Source organism: Dermochelys coriacea, chromosome 1 (genome assembly GCF_009764565.3).
Source record: "Dermochelys coriacea isolate rDerCor1 chromosome 1, rDerCor1.pri.v4, whole genome shotgun sequence".
In the NCBI taxonomy this organism is placed as follows: domain Eukaryota; kingdom Metazoa; phylum Chordata; order Testudines; family Dermochelyidae; genus Dermochelys; species Dermochelys coriacea.
The window spans coordinates 102,482,980-102,509,541 of NC_050068.2; the positions used below are offsets into that span (position 1 = coordinate 102,482,980).

The 26,562-nt window shown below is 43.0% G+C and overlaps 1 protein-coding gene across 5 annotated transcripts; it reads left to right on the top strand.

The window, feature by feature from the left end:
- Window positions 1-25,734, top strand: BIVM (basic, immunoglobulin-like variable motif containing). Of its 5 annotated transcripts, none has more exons than XM_043504736.1 (10): window positions 1-117; window positions 6,746-7,336; window positions 9,398-9,524; window positions 10,843-10,938; window positions 11,039-11,143; window positions 12,066-12,160; window positions 13,849-13,981; window positions 15,010-15,096; window positions 15,884-15,980; window positions 24,251-25,734. In XM_043504736.1, exons 2-10 carry the CDS (start codon window positions 6,856-6,858, stop codon window positions 24,557-24,559), a joined length of 1,530 nt encoding a protein of 509 aa, XP_043360671.1. In that variant the 5' UTR covers window positions 1-117; window positions 6,746-6,855; the 3' UTR covers window positions 24,560-25,734. The 5 variants fall into 5 exon arrangements, with proteins under 5 accessions (XP_043360671.1, XP_043360670.1, XP_038251637.1 ...); XM_043504735.1 differs by lacking the exon at window positions 1-117 and adding an exon at window positions 3,082-4,919; XM_038395709.2 differs by lacking the exon at window positions 1-117 and having other exon boundaries at window positions 6,199-7,336; window positions 15,013-15,096.
- Window positions 25,735-26,562: the final 828 nt, after the last annotated feature.

Below are 26,562 nucleotides of genomic sequence, written 5' to 3' on the forward strand. Positions count from 1 at the left end.
CCCAGCTCGCAGCGAGCGGAGCGCCCAGCCTGGCGGGGCTGGAGGCCGCACGCTCTTTGATCCTCGCTCTCCCGGGGACAGGAGCGGGCCTGGGAGGCCGGCCAGCTCTGGCAAAGGGTGAGGCAGGGCGGGGCGCGCTCGCACCGCACCGTGGCCCCCTGGCGGGAGAGCAAAGGGGGAGGGGTGCAGGGCGTCCGGGCTGGCGGCTGCCCCGTCGCCGGGCTCTGGGGAGGAGGGGTGGGCGCTGGTGTCTGGGGGTGGCCCCTTGCTACCCTGCAGCTGGGCTCTGAGGGCCGGTGTGGGGGGCCAGAGGGGGCCGGCTGGCTGCGCTCTGGGGGTTTAGGGGCAGGAAGGACTCCCCCCCCCGCCGCCCCCTAGATCAGAGTAGCAGAAACCTTGGAGGCTTTTTGCCTTTTGCAGGGGGCGGTCACTTGGCAGGATTACCTCGGTCAGCGGTGCTCAGACTGTGGGTCAGGACCCCCTTTTAATGGGGTCGCCAGGACTGGCTTAGACTTGCTGGGGCCCAAGCCCAAGCCTGAGGACTTCAACCCTGGGCAGCAAGGCTCAGGCAGGGCTTCAGCTTTGGTCCCCCCCCCCCCCCCCATGCAGGGCAGCAGGGTTTGGGCGGGCTCAGGCTTTGGTCCCTGCTCCTGGCGTTGTGTAGTAATTTTTATTGTCAGAAGGGGGTCACAGTGCAATGAAGTTTGAGAACCCCTGACCTAGGTATACTTCACTTAATCATTTCCCCGTTATTGGCTATTGCAGGGGCCTCAGGCAGGGATGCACCTCGATCCCTCCTCTTCTGTGCCTGTGGCACATAATGGTCTAGTCTTCGTGAGCTGTGATACTTTTGTCTAATTTCGGTTGTTGGGTTTAGTGTACGGGTGCTGGTGATGCGATATACAGGAGGTCAGACTAGATGATCTGGTGGTCCCCTCTGGCCTTACTTTCTATGACTCAACAGAGTAAAATATTTCCCCCTACTTTTTACTGCTTGGAGAATCTTCAGAGGTTACTGAGCTACTCACCCCACTTGTGTGGGAGATGTGGGCTTTCTGTTCATGGATCTACAGAGCACAATCTGGCACAAAGAAAAGGAGTACTTGTGGCACCTTAGAGACTAACAAATTTATTAGAGCATAAGCTTTCGTGAGCTACACGATGCATCCGATGAAGTGAGCTGTAGCTCACAAAAGCTTATGCTCTAATAAATTTGTTAGTCTCTAAGGTGCCACAAGTACTCCTTTTCTTTTTGCAAATACAGACTAGCACGGCTGCCACTCTGAAATCTGGCACAGTTTGTCAATGCCAAACTAATTTCTAAAATAATCTTAAATCATCTAATCTATTTTTAGGTCTGTCTGGCCAAGTTGGTACTATTGCTATCCTAATTATAGTAATTTGGCTCAAAAAAAATGCTTTGGAAGCGAAATTGTTGCATAGTTGCATCCAAGGGTGCTGGCCAACTATGGTTCCACAAGCCTTCCAAAGAGTGAAACCTGGTAAGATGTTCTCCATTCTAAGATGTACATTATCCCTTAGCAGCAGTCACATAAAATTCTGGCTTTGGTGCTGGGCCTGCCTTTTTCCCCCCCGTCCTTTCCGAGTTGCAAACCTGACTGGACCACCAGACTCTTGAGAACTCAGTGAGTTTGTGTACCTACCACCAAGGGCCATAAAAAAACCTCTAGTTTGAGGACTCATTCTATGCAGCATAGTCCGCTTTCCACTGTTTGAAGTGCCTCTATGACTAGGGACTGCTCTATTTATGGGTTATAAGGCTTAATTATACAATTTTATAATTTATAGTATTAAATGTTATATGTTAGAAGCTCATAGCTTTTATCTCCTTGTGCGTTTTCTTTTTAAATATCAAAAACACTCAGTCACAGATGGGCAGCTTTTTAAATGTATTGTGATAAATCGCCATAAATAAATATATTTGTATTTAATATTTATGTTGTGGTAGTGGCTAGAGGCCCCACTCAGGATTGCCATACGAGTCTCTCGATGTCACTGTTTCAGCTAAATTCGAAAACAAGTTAGCTGTCATGAAGCTTATGGGGGGAAAACGTTTTCAGCATTAGGTCAGAAGTGCCACAGGTACAGAGCACCATGTAGCCTGGGCTGGGGTAACTGTAGGGAAACAGCTTTGTTATATCAACCCTAGCAGCCAATCTGTTCTCATCAGCTGCCAAGGGGAGCCCCATGGCAGACAGCCACTGTCAGCAATACCTATGCCAACCCCAAACGTTCAAAAATCATGAGTAAGAGTCACCAAAAATCACAAGTTTGGCTTTAAAACCATGAGATTATGTAAAAATAATAGATTTTATGTTCTTTTTATTTGCCTTCTGCTTTTTGACGCGTTAGATGCACTGGGGTCATATTTTGAAGTTACCACCACCACCACAAGGGCTAGAATAGGTGCTGATTCTGTGGGTGCTCTGGGGCTGGAGCACCCATGGGAAAAAAATTGTGGGTGCTCAGCACCCACCGATACCTTGCTGATCAGCTCCTCCCCCTCCCAGTGCCTCCTGCCTGCCATGATCAGATGTTCAGCAGTGGGCAAGAGGCGCTGCGTGGGGAGGGGGCACCCTTGAGGGAGGGGGCGGAACAGGGTGGGAAGAGGCAGAGCAGGGAGGGGATGGGTGGGGCGGGATGGAGCCTTGGGGAAAGGGTGGAGTGGAGGCGGGGCATGGGCAAAAGCAGGGGTCGAGCACCCTTGGTGAAATGACAAAGTTGATGCCTGTGGCTAGAATTTACTTTTCCTTTAAGAATGAAGGCTGAACTCATCACATATTCACTTGACTCCAGAAGCTGGGGCTTTAAGGAAAACAATAATTACCATGTTTCAGAGTAGCAGCCGTGTTAGTCTGTATTCGCAAAAAGAAAAGGAGTACTTGTGGCACCTTAGAGACTAACAAATTTATTAGAGCATAAGCTTTCGTGAGCTACAGCTCACTTCATCGGATGCATCCGATGAAGTGAGCTGTAGCTCACGAAAGCTTATGCTCTAATAAATTTGTTAGTCTCTAAGGTGCCACAAGTACTCCTTTTCTTTTTGCGAATAATTACCATGAGATGCAGGATAAAATCATGAGCGTTGATAACTCTGCAATACAGGATTTTCTAATTGCAAAGAGATCCTTGGAGTCCATGTGTACCTATGCTGGTTGTCAGCCTCGCTCCTCTCACCGTGGAGGGGCTGCCTGCTCCGTGGTGATAGCCAGGGCACTGTAGCTTGCCCACTCCCTCGAGTGCTTCCTTTAATCTGCCCTCAGTTCTCCTCTGTCCCGGGAGCCCGCCAGTCCCCCCAACCAGGATCCCCCACTCCCACTAGTATCCCGGAGCTTGTCCTGGCCCCCACCTGAACTGGTTCAGCCAAGACACGTGTGTCGCACCCCACACAGGTGCGGGATGGCACCCCCATACCTGGCCACCCATGGCCTGGGCGGAGCCACAACACTAACACTGTAACACCGTAACCTCCTGGGTGTAGGGTGGGACGACCCCACCACCATGGGCTCAGCCCTTGCACAGCCTGCACCAGCCGCCCTACATCACGGCACCCATCAGTCCCTCCCTCACTTCCCCCTCTTCCTGCCCCAAGGTGCTGTGGCAGCGCTGGGCTATACCATTGGTAGGGGAAGGGCGGGGAGATACATTGCTCTGTTTCAGTCCTTGCACGTTTTCCACCCTGCCGGCTGTCATGAACAATCCAGGGGCTATGGGAGGTCGCTGCTATCTAGGTTTCCCTCTCCCAACCCCTTCCTCTGGTGAGGTTTGGTATCATCCAGGCAGCCATGCTGAGTAGGAGGGGGGCACAGGTGAGTTGGAGCTTGAGGCCTCCCCCACTCTGTTTCTGGTGTGATCGCATCCCAGCCACTGCCGAGCGAAAGACACAGGCGCCACCATGCAGGTAACGAACCGGGGGACCTTCAGCGCCCGCATCCCAGGGGGAAGGCGAGAGACATGGGGGGCCTCCCCATGTGCCACGTCCTGATGCGAAGTGGGGTGGGGTTGGTCTGTCACACCTTGTGGTGGCCACTGCCCCTTAGGCAGGGCTGTGCTGGGTTGGGCTGCGGCAGCCACTTGCTCCTCTCAGCTGGCCAGTGAGCGGTGAAATCCTGTCCTCTGCTGGGGCTGCTCTGGCTCCTCCCACCAGAACATTAAGTCTGGAACCTGCTGACTATGGCGTGAGCTGCTGATTCAGCCCCATGTGTGAACGGGGCATTTGCAATGTGAAGATTTGCTGCTATTTTGACGTCATGAGCTACCTGCCCCGTCCTAGGCCCGACGGAGGGTTCTAATGCTGTTGCTGCCTGTTGCATACAAACGCAGATGCAAAGTTCCCATGTGCCTGGTGCTGGCCGATAAAGGGGCATTTGAGCCTTCTAGTGAAGGAGGGTTTGCTTTGCTCAGTGGTTTCTGATACCACCCTAGGCACAAACCACTGTAGCTCTAGCTACCTTAGGAAATGATGTGTGGATGTGTTCCGGGGTGTGGTTATAACAACGTGGCTGTGCCTTGTCTCAGTGTAATTTACAGTGATATTAGTGGGACCTACCAATGCAGAGTCTTTTGCAGGAGTGGGACCTGAAATGGTAGCAAATACACATGTTCATTTTACCAGGGTTGAGAAGGCCTCTATATGTACTGCAAATTGAAACTCCCATAGCTACACCCTTGCTCAGCGTTGCCTATCATGCATAAGTACAAAGTAGTGTATTGGAGAGGGGTTATGGTTTATTGGCTAAGTATTGGTACTAGAAGACAGCATTCCCAGATTCTGTTTCTAGTTCTTGGACAAATCACTTACCTCTTCTGTGAGACAAGGTGACTCAGGTAATATCTTTTTTTTTATTGGACCAACTTCTGTGGGACAGCGAGCACCACCCAGAGCTCTTCTTCAAAAAGTATGTGGATCGTCATAGCTAAATGCAAGGTGGAAGATGCTAAATCAGGAGGGCAAACTACAGCCCATGAGCCGTTTTAAGCCAGCCTGTGAGCTGCACCAGCGGCTTGGCCCTGCTCCGGCCAGGACGCTGAGTAGGAGTCTGCACCATGCAGCTCAGCCCTGCTCTGGCCGGGGCACTGGGTCGCGGCCGCACCACCTGGCTCCCAGAAGCTGTGGCATGTCCCCACTCTGGCTCCTACACGCTCCAATAGGAGCTGCAGGGGTGGTGCCTGTGGATGGGGCAGTGAGTAGAGCCGCCTGGCTGCACCTCTGCGTAGGAGCCGGTGAAGGGACATGCCACTGCTTCCGGGAGCCACTTGAGGTAAGCGCTGCTTGGAGCCTGCACCCCCTGAGCCTCCCCCTGAGCCAACCCCCTGCCCCAGTCCTGATCCCCCTCCTGATCTCCAAACCCCTCGATCCTAGCCTGGAGCACCCTCCTGCACCCCAAACCTCTCATCCCCAGCCCCACCCCAGAGCCCACACCCCCAGCTGGAACCTGCACCCATTCCGCACCCCTGCCCCAGCCCTGATCCTCCCGCCCTCTGAACCCTTTGGTCCCAGCCCAGAGCACCCTCCCTCCACCCCAAATTCCTTATCCCCACCCCAGAGCCCGCATCCCTTTCCTCACCCCAACCCCAATTTTGTGAGCATTCATGGCCTTCCATACAATTTCTATTCCCCGATGTGGCTCTGGCCAAAACGTTTGCCCATCCCAGTGCTAAATGCATCTTGTCTCTCTAATATCCTGGAACTGACACAGCAACAACACTGCATATGAACTTTTCTCTGTGTGTTTCCTCATACACCTCTACCCCAATATAATGCGACCCGATATAATATGAATTTGGATATAATGTGGTAAAGCAGCGCTCTGGGGGGGCGGGGCTGCGTGCTCTGGTGGATCAAAGCAAGTTCAATATAATGCAGTTTCACCTATAATGTGGTAAGATTTTTTTGGCTCCCAAGGACAGTGTTATTTGTTATCCATGTTGCAGTGATATGGATAATTTCAAGGATGCCATCACCTTGATTTTAAACTTAAATTAAAAGTAGCTTTTAATAGTATACCTGCCTCATTTTCTTGTCTGTATAAAACAAACATGCACATGGATACAAAACCAAACCTCAAACCTTTTCTTCCCCTGTTGCTATGTGAAAGACCCACACAAACAAAAGGGAGGACTGAGTGACTATATAGGGAAGACAATGACTCACTGTACACAAGTGATGGTAAATACGCAAACTGAAAAGGAAATGTTTTTGTTCTTCTAGTTACAATACATCTGAGTTTCTCTGATAGCAAAACTAGGTAGGATTTTCAGTGAGAAGTGTGTGTCATTTAGTTGATATTCCTTTAATTCAGTAATGACTGGAAAGTGCGTTGAGATCTGTATGATTACTGTTACAAATGTTTGTGGTAGAAAAAATAAACTTCAGTGTTCGTGCATATGCTCATTTTCTCTGCGGAAAAGCTATTTACGTTTTATCCTAAATTGTTTTAAAAAATAACTTATTGAGGATTGACGTCCGTATACTGTCAGCACAGAGTATGCTCTTGGCACTTCACAAATAATGAAAGCTCTATATGTAGCAGCATCCTAGCAGTTCTTACAGAAAGCAAATGTTTGGACAGCAGTGCTGAGCATTCTGTATTCTGAAATACCATGAAATGTATTGCAACTCTCATGGTTTGCAATTTTTAAAATAAAAGCCTTTGTTTAAAGTTTGTATATAGCTTATCAGTTGAGGCGTGCTGTGGTAACTGTTGCTTTTCCCTTCTTGCAGATACCTCATCAGTAGCTTGCAAATCTGCAGGCAATGATGTAGGCTGAATTTTTATTTTAAAAAAATTGCTCAACACTTCTTAACTAGACAGAACTTTTTAGTATCATTCAATGCCTAACATTGCAGAAGGTGAAAGGGAGAATGGTTCTGGACATAAAGAAAACAGACCTGAAAAAAAATCTCCAGAAGCTACTCTTCATGATGATGTAAAGCCATATTACACTTCAGATGCATCTGCTGCGTCACTGGGTCCTACTGGAGATGGACATTATCCATGGGGATGTCCTGTGACTCACACCCGAGAAAAAATTTATACCATCTGCTCAGACTATGCTTTTTTAAATCAGGTAACGTCTGTTCATAAAAGTCCAAGTGCTACAGTTAATGCCTGCCTACCAGATAGTGCTGCCTTAAATGTTGGAAATAATACACCTAACTTCATTGACATTCAAAGTGGAGCTTCAGAGATAATCTACAGTGAAGACACTAACTTGGAAAATTTATCTAGTAGTCTTGGAAAGCTTCCACTGGCATGGGAAATTGACAAATCAGAGTTCAATGGAGTGACCCCAAATCTGAAAAACAGAGCAGGTAAGACAGTACATCACTGCACCATTCAGAAAAATGCTGCATGAGTGATGTGGAGGGCCAATGCAAGACCCTCCCCCACTTACGTTGTGCATTTGGAACTATGTAGATGAACACACACGCCATCTGTGTGTTGTAGAAATGGTTTTTGTGCTGGCCCCACAGATGCTGGTCTCGGGGGTTTGGAAAGGAGTGGGTCAGGCCAGGGGAGAAGTGGCTGCAGTGTTCCCAACTTGGTGGCTCTTGCTTGCTTACTCTACCTTTGCTTTCCTGTAGAACCCAGAAATTTGTTTGATATAGCATACATTTTCAAGCTGTGTAGAAATAATACAAGGTGTTGTAAATCAGTGGTTCTCAAAGCCGGTCCACTGCTTGTTCAGGGAAAGCCCCTGGCGGCCCGGCCGGTTTGTTTACCTGCCGCGTCTGCTGATCACGGCTCCCACTGGCCGTGGTTCACCACTTCAGGCCAGTGGGGGCTGCGGGAAGGGCAGCCAGCATATCCCTTGGCCCACGCCACTTCCCGCAGCCTCCATTGGCCTGGAGCAGCGAACTGTGGCCAGTGGGAGCTGCGATCAGTTGAACCTGCAGACGCGACAGGCCTGGCCCGGCCCGCCAGGAGCTTTCTTGGACTGGCTTTGAGAACCACTGTTGTAAATCTTTTGTGCTCATATAATCCAACCTCTTTTCCACCTAACAGTGTGGCAAATGAATACTTTATTATTGTGTTCTCTTGGTATTACGTTTTTGTCACTGTCTGAAAAATAAAACTATTTAGAGTTGACTGAAGTCTATTTTTAAAAGGGAAGACATTTTTGGCCTTGTGACTTTCAGCTTTGATCCAGCTACCTTGAAAAACTGCCCAAAGGCTCCTGTGAGAATACTGACAAAAGCAAATGTTATCTTTATAAAATTAAATTTATTATGCATGGAAGAAGTCAAAATTTCCCAAACACTGTTCAAGTATTTTGAATTGTGTATGTATATGATGTTAAAGAAACTGTGTTTTCCGTGTTTTGTGTTCCTCTTGTTTCTGCTTAGCCAAAGATTTAAAAAAAAAAGAAAAGGAGTACTTGTGGCACCTTAGAGACTAACAAATTTATTTGAGCATAAGCTTTCATGAGCTACAGCTCACTTCATCGGATCATCCGATGAGGTGAGCTGTAGCTCACGAAAGCTTATGCTCTAATAAATTTGTTAGTCTCTAAGGTGCCACAAGTATTCCTTTTCTTTTTGCAAATACAGACTAACACGGCAGCTACTCTGAAACCAAAGATTTCAATGATTTATTGACCATGCATATGTACACAACTGATTTTTATATCTAGTCTATAATCACTGTGCATGCCTAGAGCCATTGCTTTAGATTTTTCTTATGAGTTGGCTGACAAGTCAAGTTCTAATTTAGCTTACTATTTCACTGAGTTTCAGAAATGTGTCGTCGCAAAACAAGATTGAAATTATTCTCTCTCAGCTGTTTTTATTCTTCTTCCTGTACAGTGACTTGCAATAAGGGAAAGTTCCTGGGGATATATTTCCCTTCTGCATGTCCCTGGGCACTCCAGTCAGAAAGTGTGGTTGTTAGTGCTGGATACAGAAGATGCTGTTTATGCAGATTAGCAGTAAAAAGATTAGATGTAAGACTTGTATATGTAATGTGAGGCTATTGTCAGTGGTCTGCTCTTCCTCTAGTGCATCCAAATGGCTCTGGAGAGGTCATGGAAGGCCACCAATCCTGGGATGGCTGGGGTGAGGGAGGCTCACAATGTTTGTGGAGGCCATTCAGTAGGTGATTATAGAGAATAGAAATATTCTTCAGTAAAATGAACTGTTGTGTAAAAGATATATATATACCTGTTTACTGGTTCTTCCCAAAGCTGTTGGCAGTCCCAGTTCACAATCTAACTTTTCCTTTCAGTGGAAATAATCACAGTACATCTCTATCCATGCAGCATATTGTCTTTTTGTTAGAAGTACATTGAATGCCTTCTGGTAAGGGCATTATAGTGGAAATATTTAGCTTGTATATTAAGCATTCATTAACTGCTTCTAAAATTTATCTTGCAGGCAACATGAAGAAACAAGTAACAAAGAAAAAATCTTTGGACAAAAAAAGCAAACAATACAGAGAGTGTTCTCAACATTCCACCGCTGAAGAAATAAAGCAGCGGAAAGTGCTCGACCTCAGGAGATGGTAGTATTTAAAAGTCATAATTAAGGTTACCATAGTACACAGAGCTTGTTTGTAAATGTTGTTGCTGGCTGTCTTATTTTAAATGTTAATGTGTAATAGTTTATCTTTAATCATTGTATAGAAGGCTATATGGGATCTGTTAAACATAGAGTTAGTGAACTACACCTGATACTTACTACAAGGGGGTCTGTGTCTTGTGGTGAACATAACATAAGAAAATAAGAACGGCCATACTGGGTCAGACCAAAGGTCCATCTAGCCTAGTATCCTGTCTTCCAACAGTGGCCAATGCCCGGTGCCCCAAACGGAATGAACAGAGCAAGTAATCATCAAGTGATCCATTCCCTGTCACTCATTCCCAGCTTCTGGCAAACAGAGGCTAGGGACATCATTCCTGCCCATCCTTATTGTTGTTAAGATACTGTGTGCCATCATTTACATTTCCTACATATTAGGAAATTTCTACTTTCAATAAAGAACAAAAAAGTTGTGGTTGAATTTGGTACTAATAAAAAGTGAGAGCCCATTAGCATGAGCAGGCCATGTGTAAATTTACTCACATACAAGTGTAGCTTATTCTGACTTTCTGCCCTTCTTTTGTGGTCGGGGCTACTTGAGCAAAATCTCTGTCATATAGAACTGTGAATGTACTACGCAATGTTACTAAAAACTGTGCTGAAGCCACTAAACTAATTTTAACCCTTCAGAAGGTTTCTATGGCATGGGAAATAAAGATGAGGATAGGGACTCTGACCAAAAGTCACCTCCATTGGTAAAGTTCCAAAGAGTTGCAATGTAGTAAGGAATTGCAGTATTAGAAAGCTATTGACTTGAAAGGCTGGCTGGCAGGCAAAGGTATTGTTATTGGGATACATGTAATCTTTTCCACAAGATCAAATGTAGATTTGACCTATTTCAGTTCTGCCACAAAATTATTTCTATGGTTAGTAGGCCCCTGTGAATTAAGTTGGTGATCTCGGCACAGATCTTGATGGGGTGGGATCCACATCACCACCTAGTGTTAGAAATGTTCAGAAAATGAATGTGTATGAGATTTGTGCTTGTGAAATATGCCAGATTTCCATTTTATTTACTTTTCCTGGGTGAAGTCCCATGAAAGAGAAATTGGCATACTTACTCCAAAATTTTTAAATTAATATATGGAGGTTGAGACTTATCAATGACTTATTTTAAAGGCAAGGTGAGACAAAATACTTGTTTTTTTAAAACACTATTTGACTTTTGTGTAAATTGTCATAAATGAAAGTGCAGCAAGCTGCATATATCTAAATAAAGAAAATTTTCTCTTTCTCCTCAGGTACTGTATTAGCCGACCCCAATACAAGACTTCCTGTGGAATTTCCTCTCTAGTATCTTGCTGGAATTACTTGTATAGCACACTGGGAACTGGAAAGTACGTCATTTTTATTCCATTTCAATGTCAAGGAACCTAAAATGGCTATCTAAATACTCTATTAATTATAGTTAATTATGATTATCAATTTCATTTTCAGCCTACCACCTATTACTCAAGAAGAAGCCTTGCATATTTTGGGCTTTCAACCCCCATTTGAGGAAATTAGGTTTGGTCCCTTTACAGGAAATACAACTTTAATGAGGTACAGTTTTTCTTGAAGCAACTGAAATGCTAATGCATAGAATAATTTTCTAATGCCAAAAATAATTAGATTGTCACTCTTAAAACAGCAATAATATACTTTGACTAACTCACTGAGTTTTATTTGAGCTTTCTGAAAACATTATGAACAATGAAGCAAATGTTAAGGGTTCTGATAATAGAGCCCAGAGTTTGTTTTTAATAGCTTTTTTCCTGAGCTGTTTTTGCTGTCCTAGTATTTTTGTACGCTTCTAAACTGATGGCTCTAGTCACTAAAGACTGAAGTTATGTTTTCATTGCATTACCACTGCCTGTGCTGTTAGCCTGCACTGGAAGGGGACATAGGGTACCCAAATGCTAACAATGGGGGGAAGCTCTTCCCCACCCCTTTTTTTAAATCCATAGTTCACCTTTCTTTTTAGAAGTACATATGTCTCCATGTCAGTTCTCCTTATCCATTCAGTCCTTTGCCTCTTTTAAGAGATCACCAAATATGTCAGATGCCATGATAGTTTTATGTGCAGACCTATTTAGGATTCGGTATGAGACCTCTAATTAGCTGTACTTGAGAATAAGAACTTTGTTCATTATAGATCTGTGTGGGATTTGAACTAGTAAGATAAAGGTGAAAAAGCTGTATATCCATTACCAGACTTCTGGCCATTCCAGCAACTTGTGATGAATTATTTATTACTTGTACTACTATAGCATCTAGCAACCCTAACTGAGACCAGGCCACCATTGTGCAAAGTACTGTATAAATGCATTAGAAGAATGTCCTTACCTCAGTGAGTTTTATATCCTAAATCACTAAAGGAGGAGAAGATTGCAAAAAAAAAAAAAAAGTATAAATATTAAGAATGATTTTGCTTCAATGTTTGTTAAAATACCAAATTCTTTAAAACGAGTCTTATTGTTTTCAGATGGTTTAGACAAATTAATGATCATTTCCATGTAAAGGGATGTTCATATGTTCTATATAAACCTCATGGGAAGAACAAGACAGCTGGAGAAACTGGTAAGTAGGTAATGTTACACTAATTTATTATGTAAATTGGAAAACTGTAGTTGTAAAATGTTTTAGGATCAAGAGAATAATTTGTGTAACTAAGGTCCCAACTTATGCAGTTACAGCCAGAACAACAAATGGCTCTGAGCTGCATAGCTTTTCTAACCTTCCTTTTTTTCCCTTCTCCTCTCTCTGTACTCAATTTTTCCTTCTTTTAACTAAAATAATATACCTTATATGTGATTATTGTGAAATAGCTGCACTCCTAAGGTGCTAGAGGCCTTTGGCTTCCCAATCTGTATCTGGCTACTCTCTCAAGATGTGCATTTATCTTAACAGCATATCTCATCAACTGGTATGTTTTAACACTTGGGAATTCTTTATACAAAATAAATTCAGAAAACTTACAATGTAAAAATACTAACTGACCAGTGCACTTTTTAAAAATACCACACATCTTATACAATGTTTCTTAGTCTTGTCATGCATCAAATGAGACAATTTTCCTTTAAATAATCATAATTGGTTAATCAACAAATTTGATTGGGAACACTTGCAGCATGTGTGAACTAGATAAGTGATAACTTTACTACATGAGTCTATAATGGTCTTCTAACCCATAAATGCTAAGGCATATATCAAACTTCAGATGTTGAGCTGAAAGCAGGATGTCTGCTTGGGCAGAATGCCCACCAACATTAATTAGTTCTACAGTTGGTGCTATCCTACCAGTAATAACATAGTAGCTGAACAATGCTGTTCAGATTTTATCTTCCTTTCTGAATGTATAAGCCTCTAACTGAAGATTAGTCTGCATATAAAAATATAGCTGAACCTTTAAAAAAAGTTTTTGGTAGTAAACTGTCAAAGTGAAAGGGGTAGCTAAGATATAGGATGCACTGTGCTGCAAAGGGACCTGGGAGATTGCTAGCAATCCCTACTGCAGTTATGAGGGACAATTTGATAAATTCTATACCCATGGAGAGGAAATAACATTTTGTGTGTCTACTCTTTAAGCGGAGAAACAAGTTTTTCTTGTTTCAGTGCTCTCCTAGTCTCTCTCCGGTATGGAAGCACTATAGTTGGATTAAGGAATATGTTGAGGTCAAGAGTCAGATGTGTTTTCCAAGAAGATCATTATTCAAGAAGTGGTTCCTGATATGAAAATGTTGGCGAACCAATTATCTCAGAATTACAGGTCTCTCTAATATATTCTTGCTGTTTACTACAAATGCTGTATTAACTGGCGTTGTGGAATTAAGGACAGTGGGATTCCTCTGAATGATTGTGAATATACTTGCTTTTGTCAGCTTTACAATATTTTTATGTAGTTCAAAATAAAACAAAAACAATCCCTAAGTCTTTAATTAGGACTCTCTTGCAAGGTGGAAAAAAAACCCCAAATACTTTAATTCAGATCTAAATGATGCAAGTATTTAAATTATGTGCCGTTTCTAGAGAAATAGTTCTTGTAACTGATTCAGGGTAATATGTTTTTAGAGAATGGGATCTGAAAGAAACAAATTGAAAATCAAATATATTTGTTTATTGCAAACCTTTCCCATAATGCATTATGCTGCTGCTTGTGACAATAGATATAACACCAGAAAATGTAAGAAAAATAACTGATCTCTTCTGCTTGATACTGAATGCAAGATTAAAAGCACTTTGGAGAATGATCAGACCTTTCTTTGTAGCTGCAGGGGCCTTGGTAAAGTTAACACAAGGACTGAAAGATGAGTCGATGGCCTATATCTATCATTGCCAAAATCATTATTTTTGTCCAATTGGATTTGAAGCTACCCCTGTAAAAGCTAGTAAAGCATACAGGTAAGAATCTTGTAGTTATGCTTGCTCCTCTGTGAATCTTCCACCAAAATGGTGACTGCAAATTATCACTGCATTTACACATGAATTGAGTGCTGTACGAACAGAATGCTAGCCCCTGAGTGGAAATGAAATGTCTCATTATTTTACAGAGTTCCCAGATTTGCTGTTGATAATCTCTGCAGCAAATCTTGGCCACTTGTTTTTGCCTTGTAGCTGTGAGGTGGGTTTTAATAATTAAATCTATAAGTTGTGAAAGGAAGATAGGGTGCTGGACTTGAACTCAGGAGACTATCATTAGGTTCCTAGCTTAATCACAGACTTCCTGTGTGGTGTTTTGTTTTATTTTAAGATAAATAACTTAATCTACCCTGTGCCTCAGTTCTCCATCTATAAAATGTGAGTAGTACTTTAACAGAATTCATTGAAGCCACCAATTGTTTCACATAGGCTGCTGAACAGCCATGGGATAGTAACACTAGGGGTATGTCTTAAGAGCAGGACAAAATAAGATCTTTGGAGGCACTCTCAGAGAACAAGGATGGTGAGGAAAAAGGTTTCTTCTAATTTAAACATGCTTTCTGGAGCCTTCAGTCTTCATCGTTGCATACATATCACATCTTGGCCTTATATTGTGGTCACTATTCTTCCAGTGAGAGATTTGAACAGAATTCCCTGATGAGTCAGTCAACATCAGTTTTTATTAGTGGGGAGGGGGCAGTGTGTGTCACAATGCAAGATGTTCCTTATCTCCAGGAAACGAACAGTCACTTTCAACCTCAGTTTCCTGTGTGAACCAGGAGTTTGGACCAGAAATCAAAGTCCTGTTTCTTGGGTAATCTATTTTGCTAATTTATAATAGGTAATACATTATTTAATAGTTCAGTAGCCAGTTGTAATTTGTCTCAACTATACCAACAGTTGTAAAATGTTTCAATAAAAAATTCTAAAAACCAATAGCAAGTTAATATGCTGCTGTCTTTCATTGCAATATGCATGCTGAATCTTACTAGAATTGTATTTTTGTTCAACAGAGGTCACCTCTTGCAACAAGAAGTGGAATATTGGATCTTAATTGGAGAACCAAGTAGAAAACACCCTACCATTCACTGTAAAAAGTAAGTTAATATACTTCTCGCTCTCTCCTTTTTTAAAAAAATTTCTAGAATATAGGTACTTAAAACATTCAGTTTCTTCTAAGAACTCCCTCTCCATGGGCATGGGCAGTACATTAACCATTTGTAGCTTTCATGATTCATGGAGTATTCAGTATTTTCAGAAAAGTCAGGGTTTTAGTGAGAGCTTTGATTTTTCATATTATACATGACGTGGATTACTAATTCTGTGATTAAATCTACAACATGTCAACAATATTTTTTTTGTAAGCACAGAGTATAATGTACAGAAGACACGGTTCCAGTTCTAGATGTTTACTGCATAAATAGACAAACACAAATCAGAAAATATTGAAGACTCAGAAAAGATGTAACTCAGAGCTCTTTTTAAAGAGATTTTATTTTTGTCTGAGTTGGAACTGATTCACTGCAACAACTTCCTCGATCTGACTTGGTGCTGGATCTATAAAACTTGGAGGAAGGAAACAGCATTTCTCCAAAACATCAGAATTTCTGAAAAAATCCACCACCCCCGCCCAAAAAAAACAAACCAAAACATGGGGACGTGAGCAAAAAGGTTTCTCTGACTTTTTCTCCTGCCTGTTTGTGGGATGGTATGTTGACCCATGGGAACAGAGCTGGTTGGAAAAATCTGACAGTAAGCAAGTAAAAATTTGTGCATCCCTCCCTCCCCCCCTCGGTGTTCTGTCCAGCTATTCTGAGACCATAAATTCTAGTGGTAAATGGTTTTTGTGATCACTTCTACATGTTAGTCCATTTTATTTTGTAGGTGGATAGATATTGTTACAGACCTGAACACTCAAAATCCAGAATACTTGGATATTCGGCACCTGGAGAGGGGTCTGCAGTACAGAAAAACAAAGAAGGTAATATTGACTTATTAAGATTGGGGAAAGAACTTATGCATGAGACTTTTTTTCCAATGAGCTTATTCATACTTTGCTGTACTAAAGAAGCTGTAATTTAACTTTTGGTGAAGTCTCCTACTATAGTGTTAGAAGTCCAGAGTTCAAATCCTATGGCTGCCATGCCTGGCGGAATGAAAATTATTGGGGAAGTTCTATGGCTTGTGTTATGCAGGAGGTCAGCCTACATGATCACGGTGATCACCTCTGACCTTGGAATCTCTGAATCTATTAATTATAACTTCTGCTGAGAGGGAATGCTGCGGAAATTCAGAAAACCAAACATAGATGCTAAAATAGACACTGCAGAGCACAAGAGTTTAGGTCTGCCTTGCAGGATGTAGGATATGCTAGTCCAGGTTATTGGCCCTTTATCTTTGATATCCTATCTCATTTTACTGTGTAATTTTTTGGGGGCATACAATTACCCAGTCCCTGTGTGACGAGATCTCTGAGGTGCAGCTTGGTACTGTGGGACCACTGTGCCTCCTTAACTCTCTCCAGCCGGGGCTATCTCTCACAATGCTTTGCTAGTGACAAGCAGCAAGCCCCTCCAAGTGCTGTGATCACTCAGCACACCAGCATGTGGAACCCCACACACTCAGCTAGATTGCATGAATGCTCCCAGAGCCACTCATAAAGCTCACAGAGAAAGGCACCAGAGTCAACCCCCCCCCCCCCCAGCTCCCAGCACTGTACCTCAGGAATATACTGTCTTGCAATACTCGAGACAAACAATGCATATTTATTAATTGGTTCACCACGTCGATATACACCAGCCTTTGCAAAACCTGAGCAGATTTGCCACACACATCATACAAACTTACTGGTAAAGATAAACAGTAAAACAAATTTATTGACTACAAAAAATAGATTAAGTAACTATAAGTGATAGGCAAAAAGTCAGAGTTAGTTACCAAAATAAAATAAAATATAAGCACCAAGTCTAAACTGTCAACCCTATTAGATGGGGCAACATCTAGATTAAGCAGTTTTTCTCACTCACTGGATAGTGCAGTTCATAATTCACAGATTTCATCCTTGAAATCTGGGCCAGTCCCCTCAGTTGGAGTCTTCAGAGTGTCCTTGTTGCTTGCAGTGTAGGTGGGTGAAGGAAAAAAGCCCATGATGTGGCCACTGTGTTCTGTTTTATAACCTCAGTCCCATGTGCTTGGGGAGCACAAATCCAGGCATTTCTGGGGGCATTGCTGAGTCTCCAGGCAAGATTTAGCAACTCTCCTGGTGTGGCCTCATGCTGATGAATCATTGAATTGCTGTACAATGGTTGTTGATGAGTTGTTTAACACCCCACCCGGGTGTTGGCTACTTTCCGTGCTGTTGCCTCTGGGGAGCTAATATTTGGCCGATTCCCCAATTTACAGCATGTTTTAGTGACAACCATTCAACACAATTTTCATAACTTCGTATACATTAATGATATACATATATGGATAGAGAAATGACTTTCAGCAGATCATAACCTTTCCCCTTACAAGGCATGCTTTAGATGTAAGATCATGATTATATAAAAATGAGGAATAGGGAGGTTCCAGGGCACTCCTCCAAGGTATAGAATGTCATACCCTGTTAGTGCAGCTGGATTTTCTCTTAGCGAATTAGTGAATTTTTAAATTGATTTTTAAATTTACCTGACTTTAACTTGATTTTGTGACCTCCTTGTTCACTGAGTATAGCACGGTGTAATCAGGAGATAAAGTACAGTGGATGGGGGAGTAGTATCTGACAAAAAACAGTGCATGTGTCTCGATTTGTTCCATGGCTTTTATTTATGTAATTTTTCTTTCTTATGGAGGATTAGGCCTCTGAGAAGAATTGAATTTTAAGACTGGAATTGTAGGCAGAGAGCGTTGAAGCATGGTGGAATGGGTTGAGGAGGTAGTTCTTCTTCGAGTGCCTTCCCTGTGAGCACTCCACTTCAGGTGTTGTTGCGTCCTGGCACCATTGATCGGAGATTTTCAGTAGCAGTACTTGGTCGGATGCACCTTGGAGTCTCGTTTAGCCTGCATATGGTATGACCTCCTCAGTTCCGTCTCAACCATCCTCTGCTGAAGATGAGCTCTGAGCAGTGAAACAGCTTCTTCCCCTGCAGATAGTAAAGAAAGAAAAATAGTAGTTAGATGCCTTAGATAAGTTTATTATAGTTTCTAGTTAGCTTAATTAGCAGTTAGTTGTTTTTTTAAAACAAGTTTTTTCTCCCAGTCCCTGCTCCTTTTGGAGCACGCCTCGAAACATGCCGAGCTCACCTGGCTTTAAAAGATGTGGCTCCTGCTGAAAAGTAATGCCGTGATCTGATGAACACTCTCTCTGTGTGAGATGTCTGGGTGAATCACCCATACCTCACAAGTGAGTTCACTGTAACAATCTGAAGGTGAGAGCCTGGCATGACCAGGACCTCTGCCTCAAAATGATTCTCATGGAGAAGTCACTCCAGCCAGGTAGAGAAAATGACCAACCAAAACTTCCCCCTAAGTCCTTGCTGACAAGGTCGGAACCGACAGAGCTCTGTCCTCTCATGAAAAGAGGAAGTGAGCATTGACCTCTCCTCAGAGGGATTCGCATAAAAAGAAATAGTCCCCTGTGATGTCGTTACCCTTGGTGCCGACAACCCCAAGAGCCAGCATCTCCGGTACGGACCATGTCATTGAGCCTGAAGCAAAGGGCAGGAAGTCAAGATATAAGCACAGCCATGTCTCTTCCACGGCACCAAACACGCCGGCACATGCAGCGGACACAGCACCGACCATGCTGTCACCTCCAGTGACGACCACAAAATGAGCACCACTGCCATGCTCATCACCGCCACCTCTGCCGGCACTGAATGATAGTGCTGCGATGGGTCCACTGGGACTTACAAAATTTAGTCACAAGATGGCTGCATACCTTTCAGCCGCAACTAAACCCGCAGCACCGCATCCACCAGCATTGCAGCAATTCCTCACTCAGCAGGATATTTCCATATCATTCAGCACTCCTTGACACCTATGCATTGTCCACAAGGAGTGTCATTACACAGCCCACTTCCCCCACGGCACCGTCAGAACCCAGTGATAGCGATGATGAGGACCAGGACGGAGGAGTCTTCTCCCCACAACACTCCATCCTTACTCACCACAGACCTGCTCGGGGTACACTGAGATCTAAAAGCCACCATAGTCAACCACCATATCCATTGTACTGACATGCTTTTCCCATGAAGTGGCCGCCACGGGATCCCTGGGCAGCATACAGAGCCCACCATGCCAGAACCTCATCGCCACCCAGAGACGAACTTCAGTCTCCTACATTATCTCCAGTGGATACAGCATCTGTATCTCCAGAGGAGACTACAGAGGAGCCAGAGGAAGAAACAGGCCCTGAGGATGTGTTACCAACGCACAACTCTTCTTCCCCCAATGAGGCCATCATGCCACCTCCACCTACAATGGCAGATGATTTCAAACAATTTCAAGACCTCTTTAAGAGAATCGCACTAAGCCAGGACATCCCATTAGAGGAGGTCCAGGAAAACCAACATAAGCTGCTCAAAATCTTGCAACCTTCCTCAAACATTGCACTTCCAATAGATGATGCAATTCTGGAACCCGCTGAAATGGTATGGCATACACCAGCCACCATCCCTCCCACATGCAAATAGGCTGATAGAAAATACTACGTGCCAGACAAGGGAATGGACTTTCTGTTTTCCCACCCACCACCAAACTTGTTAGTAGTTGAGGTGGCAAACCATCACTCCAAACAACCCCAGTCCAGATCCAAACTTGAGGACAAAGACCAGAAGAGACTAGACCTCTTAGGATGGAAGGTCTACACCTCATCCACTTTACAATCCTGGGTCACTAACTACAGCGCCCTTCTGGTGAAATATGATTATGACAATTACGGGAAGTTATATGAGTTTATGATCGACCTTCCTGAAGATAAAAGAGCACAATTCAAGCGTTGCTCACCGAGGGACAACTAGTAGCCAGGACAGCCCTGCAAGCTTCCCTGGATGTTGCCAATATGGCAGCACACACCACTGCTATTGAAATGTGCAGAGCATCTTGGCTCTTGTCATCTGGCATCCCAAAAGAGCTTCAAATTAAGGTGGAAGACCTCCCCTTTGACAAAGATAAATTGTTCTCATCTAATCTCATCTCATCTAAGAATGAGGAGGTACTCCACTCTATGAAAGACTCACATGCGACTGGGCATCTACATACCTCCTACTAAGAGAAAGCGCTACCAGCCTTACCACCATGCCAGAGAGTCAACAACAGACAAAGAAATAGATCTCCGAGGCACCAACCCTCACAACCTCAACAAGCGGCGTCACAACCCCCACCTAACAAGCAATGGTTTTGAAAGGTTGGTCAAGGGTCTGAACAACCTCCCTCTCACATCAGTGCCATTTTGCCCATTTAGCCACCAATTGAGACACTTCTACTAGGCAAGGGAGTGCATTACGCAAGGTTGTTGGGTCTTAGAAATCATAAGGTCGGGCTATGTCATTCCCTTTATTTCTTGTCCCCCCATCCTACTCTCTTCCCCGTCCCTCTTCTCATGAGCACCTCTTAAGGCAGGAAATAGATCATCTTCTGCATCTCGGTTCTGTGGAAGCAGTACCTACACAATACAGAGGGAAGGTTGTCTATTCCCACTATTTTTTGACCCAGAAGAAAAATGGAGGATGGCGATGCATACTAGACATACAGAAACTCAATTCAAATTCCTACACTCCCACAAACTCAAGATGGTCACATTAGGCACAATAATCTCAGCGCTGGAACAGGGGGACTGGTTTTCAGCCCTCGATCTACAAGACACGTATTTCCACATTACCATATACCCATCTCACAGACGATTACTCCGATTCACAGTTGGACACTACCATTTCCAGTATAGGGTACTTCCCTTCAGACTGTCCACTGGACCAAGGGTATTCTCCAAAACGCTTGTGGTCATAGCAGCACAGCTGTGCAAGGAAGGGATCATATTCTTCCCAGATCTAGGTGACTGCCTCTAGAAAGGCCCAAATCAGGCAGAGACAAAAAAAATTATCTGACTGACCATCGCCCTCTTCCAAAAATTAGGGCTGCAATTGAACACGCAAAAGTCAACACAATACCCACGAAACAACTGGTCTTCATTGGAGCACACCTTGATTCGGTTCAAGCCAGAGCATTTCTACCTCGAACCAGATTTAGACTATAAAGAATCTCATAGACACCATCTCCATCTACCCACGAGTCATGGCAAGAACCCGTCTACAACTACTAGTACACATGGCTGCCACCACATGCATGGTAAAACATGCCAGACGCCAAGGCTGGCTGGGTTCAGTATACAAACCCATCAAACACAGTCTGAACAAGTTAGTAACACCATCTCCCAAAGTGCTAGAATCTCTTTGGAGGTGGACAAGACCAGAGAATTGTGGTTCAGGGATCCCCTTTCAACATGCATTACCCTCAATAATGATCACAGCAGATGCCTCCTAGTTTGGCGGGGGCGCATGCCTGGATCATCACACAATCCAAGACAAGTGGTCACCAACGGCGACACATCTCCATATCAACTTACTGGAACTCAGAGCGGTATGGAGTGCCTGCTTCCATTTTCTTCCACTCATAAGCAACGAGACAGTATAAGTGATGACAGACAATACTGCATGCATGTTCTACATAAACAGACAAGGGGGAGCTCGATCCCACTCCCTATGCACTGAGGTCATCAAACTATGGAATTGGTGTTTCCATCACCACATTGACATCTCAGCCTTATACCTTTCTGGATGCGAAAATACCACAGCCGACACTCTAAGCAGAAGGTTCTGACAGGAACACAAAGGGAAAATGAATCCCACAGTCTTACAACAGATATTCCAAAGATGGGGTTTTCCCACCATCGACCTATTCGCCACATCTCAGAATCACAAATGCCCGCTATTCTGTTTGAGGGCAGGATTAGGACCTCAAACCTTAGAGTATGCCTTCCTACTCACATGGGACAAGATGCTCCTGTATGCATTCCTGCCAATCCCACTAATCCCAAGTCCTGCACAAGATACAGGATGAAAATGCCAAAATCATCCTGATAGCATGGCCCAGACAGACCTGGTACCTGTACCTGTTATGCATGACTGCACTTCACGAACTCTCCCATTGAGATCAGATCTCCTCTCACAAGCCAACGGTCAGATCCTACATCTGAACCTGGAGAAACTCCATATGAAAGCACGTCTCCTCCATGGTTTCAGCAACATGAGTTAACCTGTCCAGAACAAGTCAGACGCATGTTATTGAACAGCAGATGTACATCCACACACAATACTTACCTGCAAAAATTGAAAAAATTTTCCATGTGGAGTTAGAACAAACAGTTCACTCAGAAAGCTACACTGCTGTCAGTAGTGCTAGAATATCTCTTAGAGCTAAAGAATCCCAGACTGTCCATGAGCTCTATTAAAGTACATCTCAGATCAATCACAACTTTCCATTGTAAGATCAATGGATTTTCGGTATTTGCACATGTGACCACAAAACGTTTTCTTACTGACCTTCAGAATCTCTACCCTGAAGTACAGCCACCCATGCCTACATGGGACTTAAATCTAGTTCTCAAAGGCCTTATGAGACTCCCCCTTTGAACCACTGGCTACCTGCTCCCTATTGCACACATCACATCCACTAGAAGGGTCAGTCAAAAAAGTGCACTAATGGCCAACCCGTCATACACAATCTTTTTTAAAGACAAGATCACGTTGCGGCCCCACCCAAAATTCCTCCCTAAAATAGCTTCAACCTTCCATATTAATCAACATATTGACCTCCCTACATTCGGTCCTAAACCGACACAGGAGGCCGTGTCTCATACCGTTGATGTTCAACGCGCTATAGCCTTTTATTTGGACAAAACAAAGTCTTTCCACAAATCCCCAACTCTGTTCGTCTTGCTGATGGAATGATCCAAGGGCTCTGCTATATCGAAACATAGATTATTTAAGTGGATCTCGAGCTGCATTCACTTATGATATAAAACATGTAAGACAGAAGCCCCAATGGGTGTCAGATCCCATTCTACATGATTCATGGCAGCATCTATTGTATTTCTAAATAGTGACAGGTTTCAGAGTAGTAGCCGTGTTAGTTTGTATTCGCAATAAGAAAAGGAGTACTTGAGGCACCTTAGAGACTAACAAATTTATTAGAGCATAAGCTTTTGTGAGCTACAGCTCACTTCATCGGATGCATCCGATGAAGTGAGCTGTAGCTCACGAAAGCTTATGCTCTAATAAATTTGTTAGTCTCTAAAGGTGCCACAAGTACTCCTTTTCTTATTTCTAAATAGTGTATCCATTTCAGAGATCTGCTACATGGGCCTCAGAACATACGTTCACTAACTACTATGCAGTTATACAAGCCTCCCGAGCCAATGCCATATTAGGCCTAACGGTCCTCTCCTCTACTATGTATGCAACTTCAAAGTCCCCCCAACCATAGTGGACGCTACTCTACAGTCACCTGAAGTGGAGCACCCACAGGGACAGCACTCAAAGAAGACGAGAGGGTTACTCACCTTGTGCAGTAATTGAGGTTCTTAGAGATGCATGTCCCTGTGGGTGCTCCAATACCCAGTCGCCTCTCCTCTACTTTGGAGTTTGATACAAGGACTCTATGGTAGAGAAGGAACTGAGGGGGTCAGGCCGTCCGTGCACGAAACAAGACTCCAATGGTGCCACAAGACAGCTATTGTGCACACGCGTTCTGTCCGACTGCTACCAAAAATCTCAGATCAGTGGCGTCGGGGTGCACCAACACCTGAAGTGGAGCACCCACGGGGACACATGTCAAAGAACCTCAGTTACTGCACAAGGTGAGTAACCCTGTCTTCTAGGTGCAAGGAAGGGTGCATGGAAGAAAATCTGAAGATGAGCAGAAAGAGGACAGAAACACTGTGATAGTTGTGCATTTTGAGTGGAGAGTGTAAAGGCTAACAAAGTTAGGCAAAATCTGGGTTATGCTGGTTTGTGAATGCTAGATTAGGGAAACATAAGAACTATGTAGAAGATTAGGAAGGGAGCTAGTAAAGGAGTTGAAGAAACTAAACTAAAGCAGTTTGTCACATAAATATTCAAAAGATTTTCATAAATAATATGAAAGTTAAGTAGATAATTAAGTAGTTTTCTCTTCACACTTTTTAACAAAACACTCCTTACCTTTGTCAGGTAGGAGGAAATCTGCACTGTATCATTTCTTTTCAGAGACTTAACTGGCAAAGGTTTGGTCCTTGGAACTTCCCATTTGGAAACATTAGACAAGATATGCAACCACAAACACAAGGAATTGCGAAATCTGAAAGCGAAGACAATATCACCAAGAAACAGCATGGACATCTGGGTAGATCTTTCAGTGCTGGTTTTCATCAAGAGTCCATGTGGAAGAAAATGTGTAATCTTCATGAGAGGAGGAACAGTGGCTATCAGAGTTATACTGATTATGATGGGAATGATAGAAATTAACTTAGTACAGTACAGCTAATGTACTAAAGTTTTGCTAAGACATGGTAGGAGTTTATTAAGCCTAGAGTAGGTATGACTAGACATGGTATAAAAGGCAATCTCATAGTTATTTAAATACATATTTCTGTGTATGGTTGTGATGGGTGAGATTGGACGTGAAAACTAACAAATAAGCACAGATCATTGTACTTTGTAATCAGAATAAATATAATAAGTAAACTGTCACTTCAAATAATTGAACTGCATTTGGGACTGTGGAAAAAACAAAAACAAATTGTGGTTAAAGCCATTTATATAAACAAACAGTATTGAAAAGTATTCAAAGCATGAAACTTTATATCTTATTACTTTCCAAATGATTGTCCTGCATACTATAAAAGGATAAAAATGTAGACATTTCCTTCCTTTCTAACATTTTATTTTTATTTTAAATGCAATAGGGCTGCCACTGTCAATTAGAAATATTGTAATACAAAAAACTTGTCAAACATACTGAGTGGGTGGTCTCAGTGTAATTCCCAGTGGACTAGTGTCCATGTCCCTTAAAATAATTATATTTTGCCAAATGGTACAAGTTAGTGCTATTATATCTGAAAAGCCTGAGATTGATTGTACGGGGAAAATGACATTACTCTGGATCAGGCTTCAGGCACAACAGTAGGGTGGGCTTGTGCTGTTACCCCTCTTCTGCCTGTTCTGTAGATAAAACAGTGGATTTTTACTACAGCACCTTTGTGAGCACTGAATTTGCTTCATTTTCCACAGGCTTCTTAAATAAAAATGAAGTTGAATTTGCTGATAACCAACCTGAACGCACTTTGGCCTGTTGGCTGTTCTTTTCCTTCATTCTGTCTTCACATTTCTTAGTGTTTTTACTTACTAATTTTTCTATGAGGGGTGACACTATTAAGTACCAAAAAATGCTAGCAGCCCTAACAGTATATCTGTCAGCAAACAATTTATATTTTTTAGGTTTCCATGTAAAGCACCTATATTTGGACTAATATAACTTTCTTTGCCCCAAAACATTTTAGCAGTTATAACATTCTACATACAAATGATGAGCTCAAGGATTAATTTTGTTGACATGAACACTTGTCATGTAATGCAGGGTTTGCTGCTTTTGTTAACCAAAAAACGGGAAACTTTTAGACAATTTTCTTCATCCAATAAAATTTGTTTTCTACTTTGTCATTTGTTTGTTTTGGGAATGTTCTTATTCTTAGCCTTGAAGAGTTTATCCTCTAACTGAGGGACTATTCCTGCTTCTCTCACTCAGTGGAGTAGCCCCACTGAAGTTTCCGGAATGATGCTTTTATGACTAAGTCCATAATATGTCTGGGATATATTAAGTATATGAATTTAAAAGGGCAGCATTTCTTTTCTATGAGAGACTAATTTGCAGGGGAAGTAAAGGCAGGTGTAGGATAAGCAGGACAGTTGATAACGGTGTTACTCCACTATTTGGACTAAGGTATCCCAGTACTGGCCCATTTCTGGTAGGGGACATTGATGCTTTTCTCCTTCAATTATAAGACCCTAAGGAAATGTTGATAAACTTGGGACGTTTTCCATTGTTACATTTTTATTTAGCAGGGCTAATGTCCATTTTGCTAATCTAGGACTAGAAATATGTCCATCATTAGTTTTTCGTGTTAATACATATTTCACAGGTAAATGCGATGTCTTAAGAAGCACTGGGGATAGTCCTACTAAATACACTCAATGTTGCAAAACCCAAACCAAGGCTAATACCTCTTTCTCACAAGGAGTAAATTCTTGTTCCACTCAATTCAGAACCTTAGAGGCATATGCCACTGGTTGAAGACCTGTTTCATGGTCTTGACTTAATACAGTAGTCATTCCAGTACTGGTAGTAGCCAATTGGAGCATAAAAGGTTGTCCTACTTTTGGGTATGCTAAAGCTGGGGCTTGTGCTAATGCTTTCTTAAAATGCATACAAGCTTTCTGCTGATCTAATCCCCATTCCTAGTTATTACCCTTTTTAAATAATTTATACAC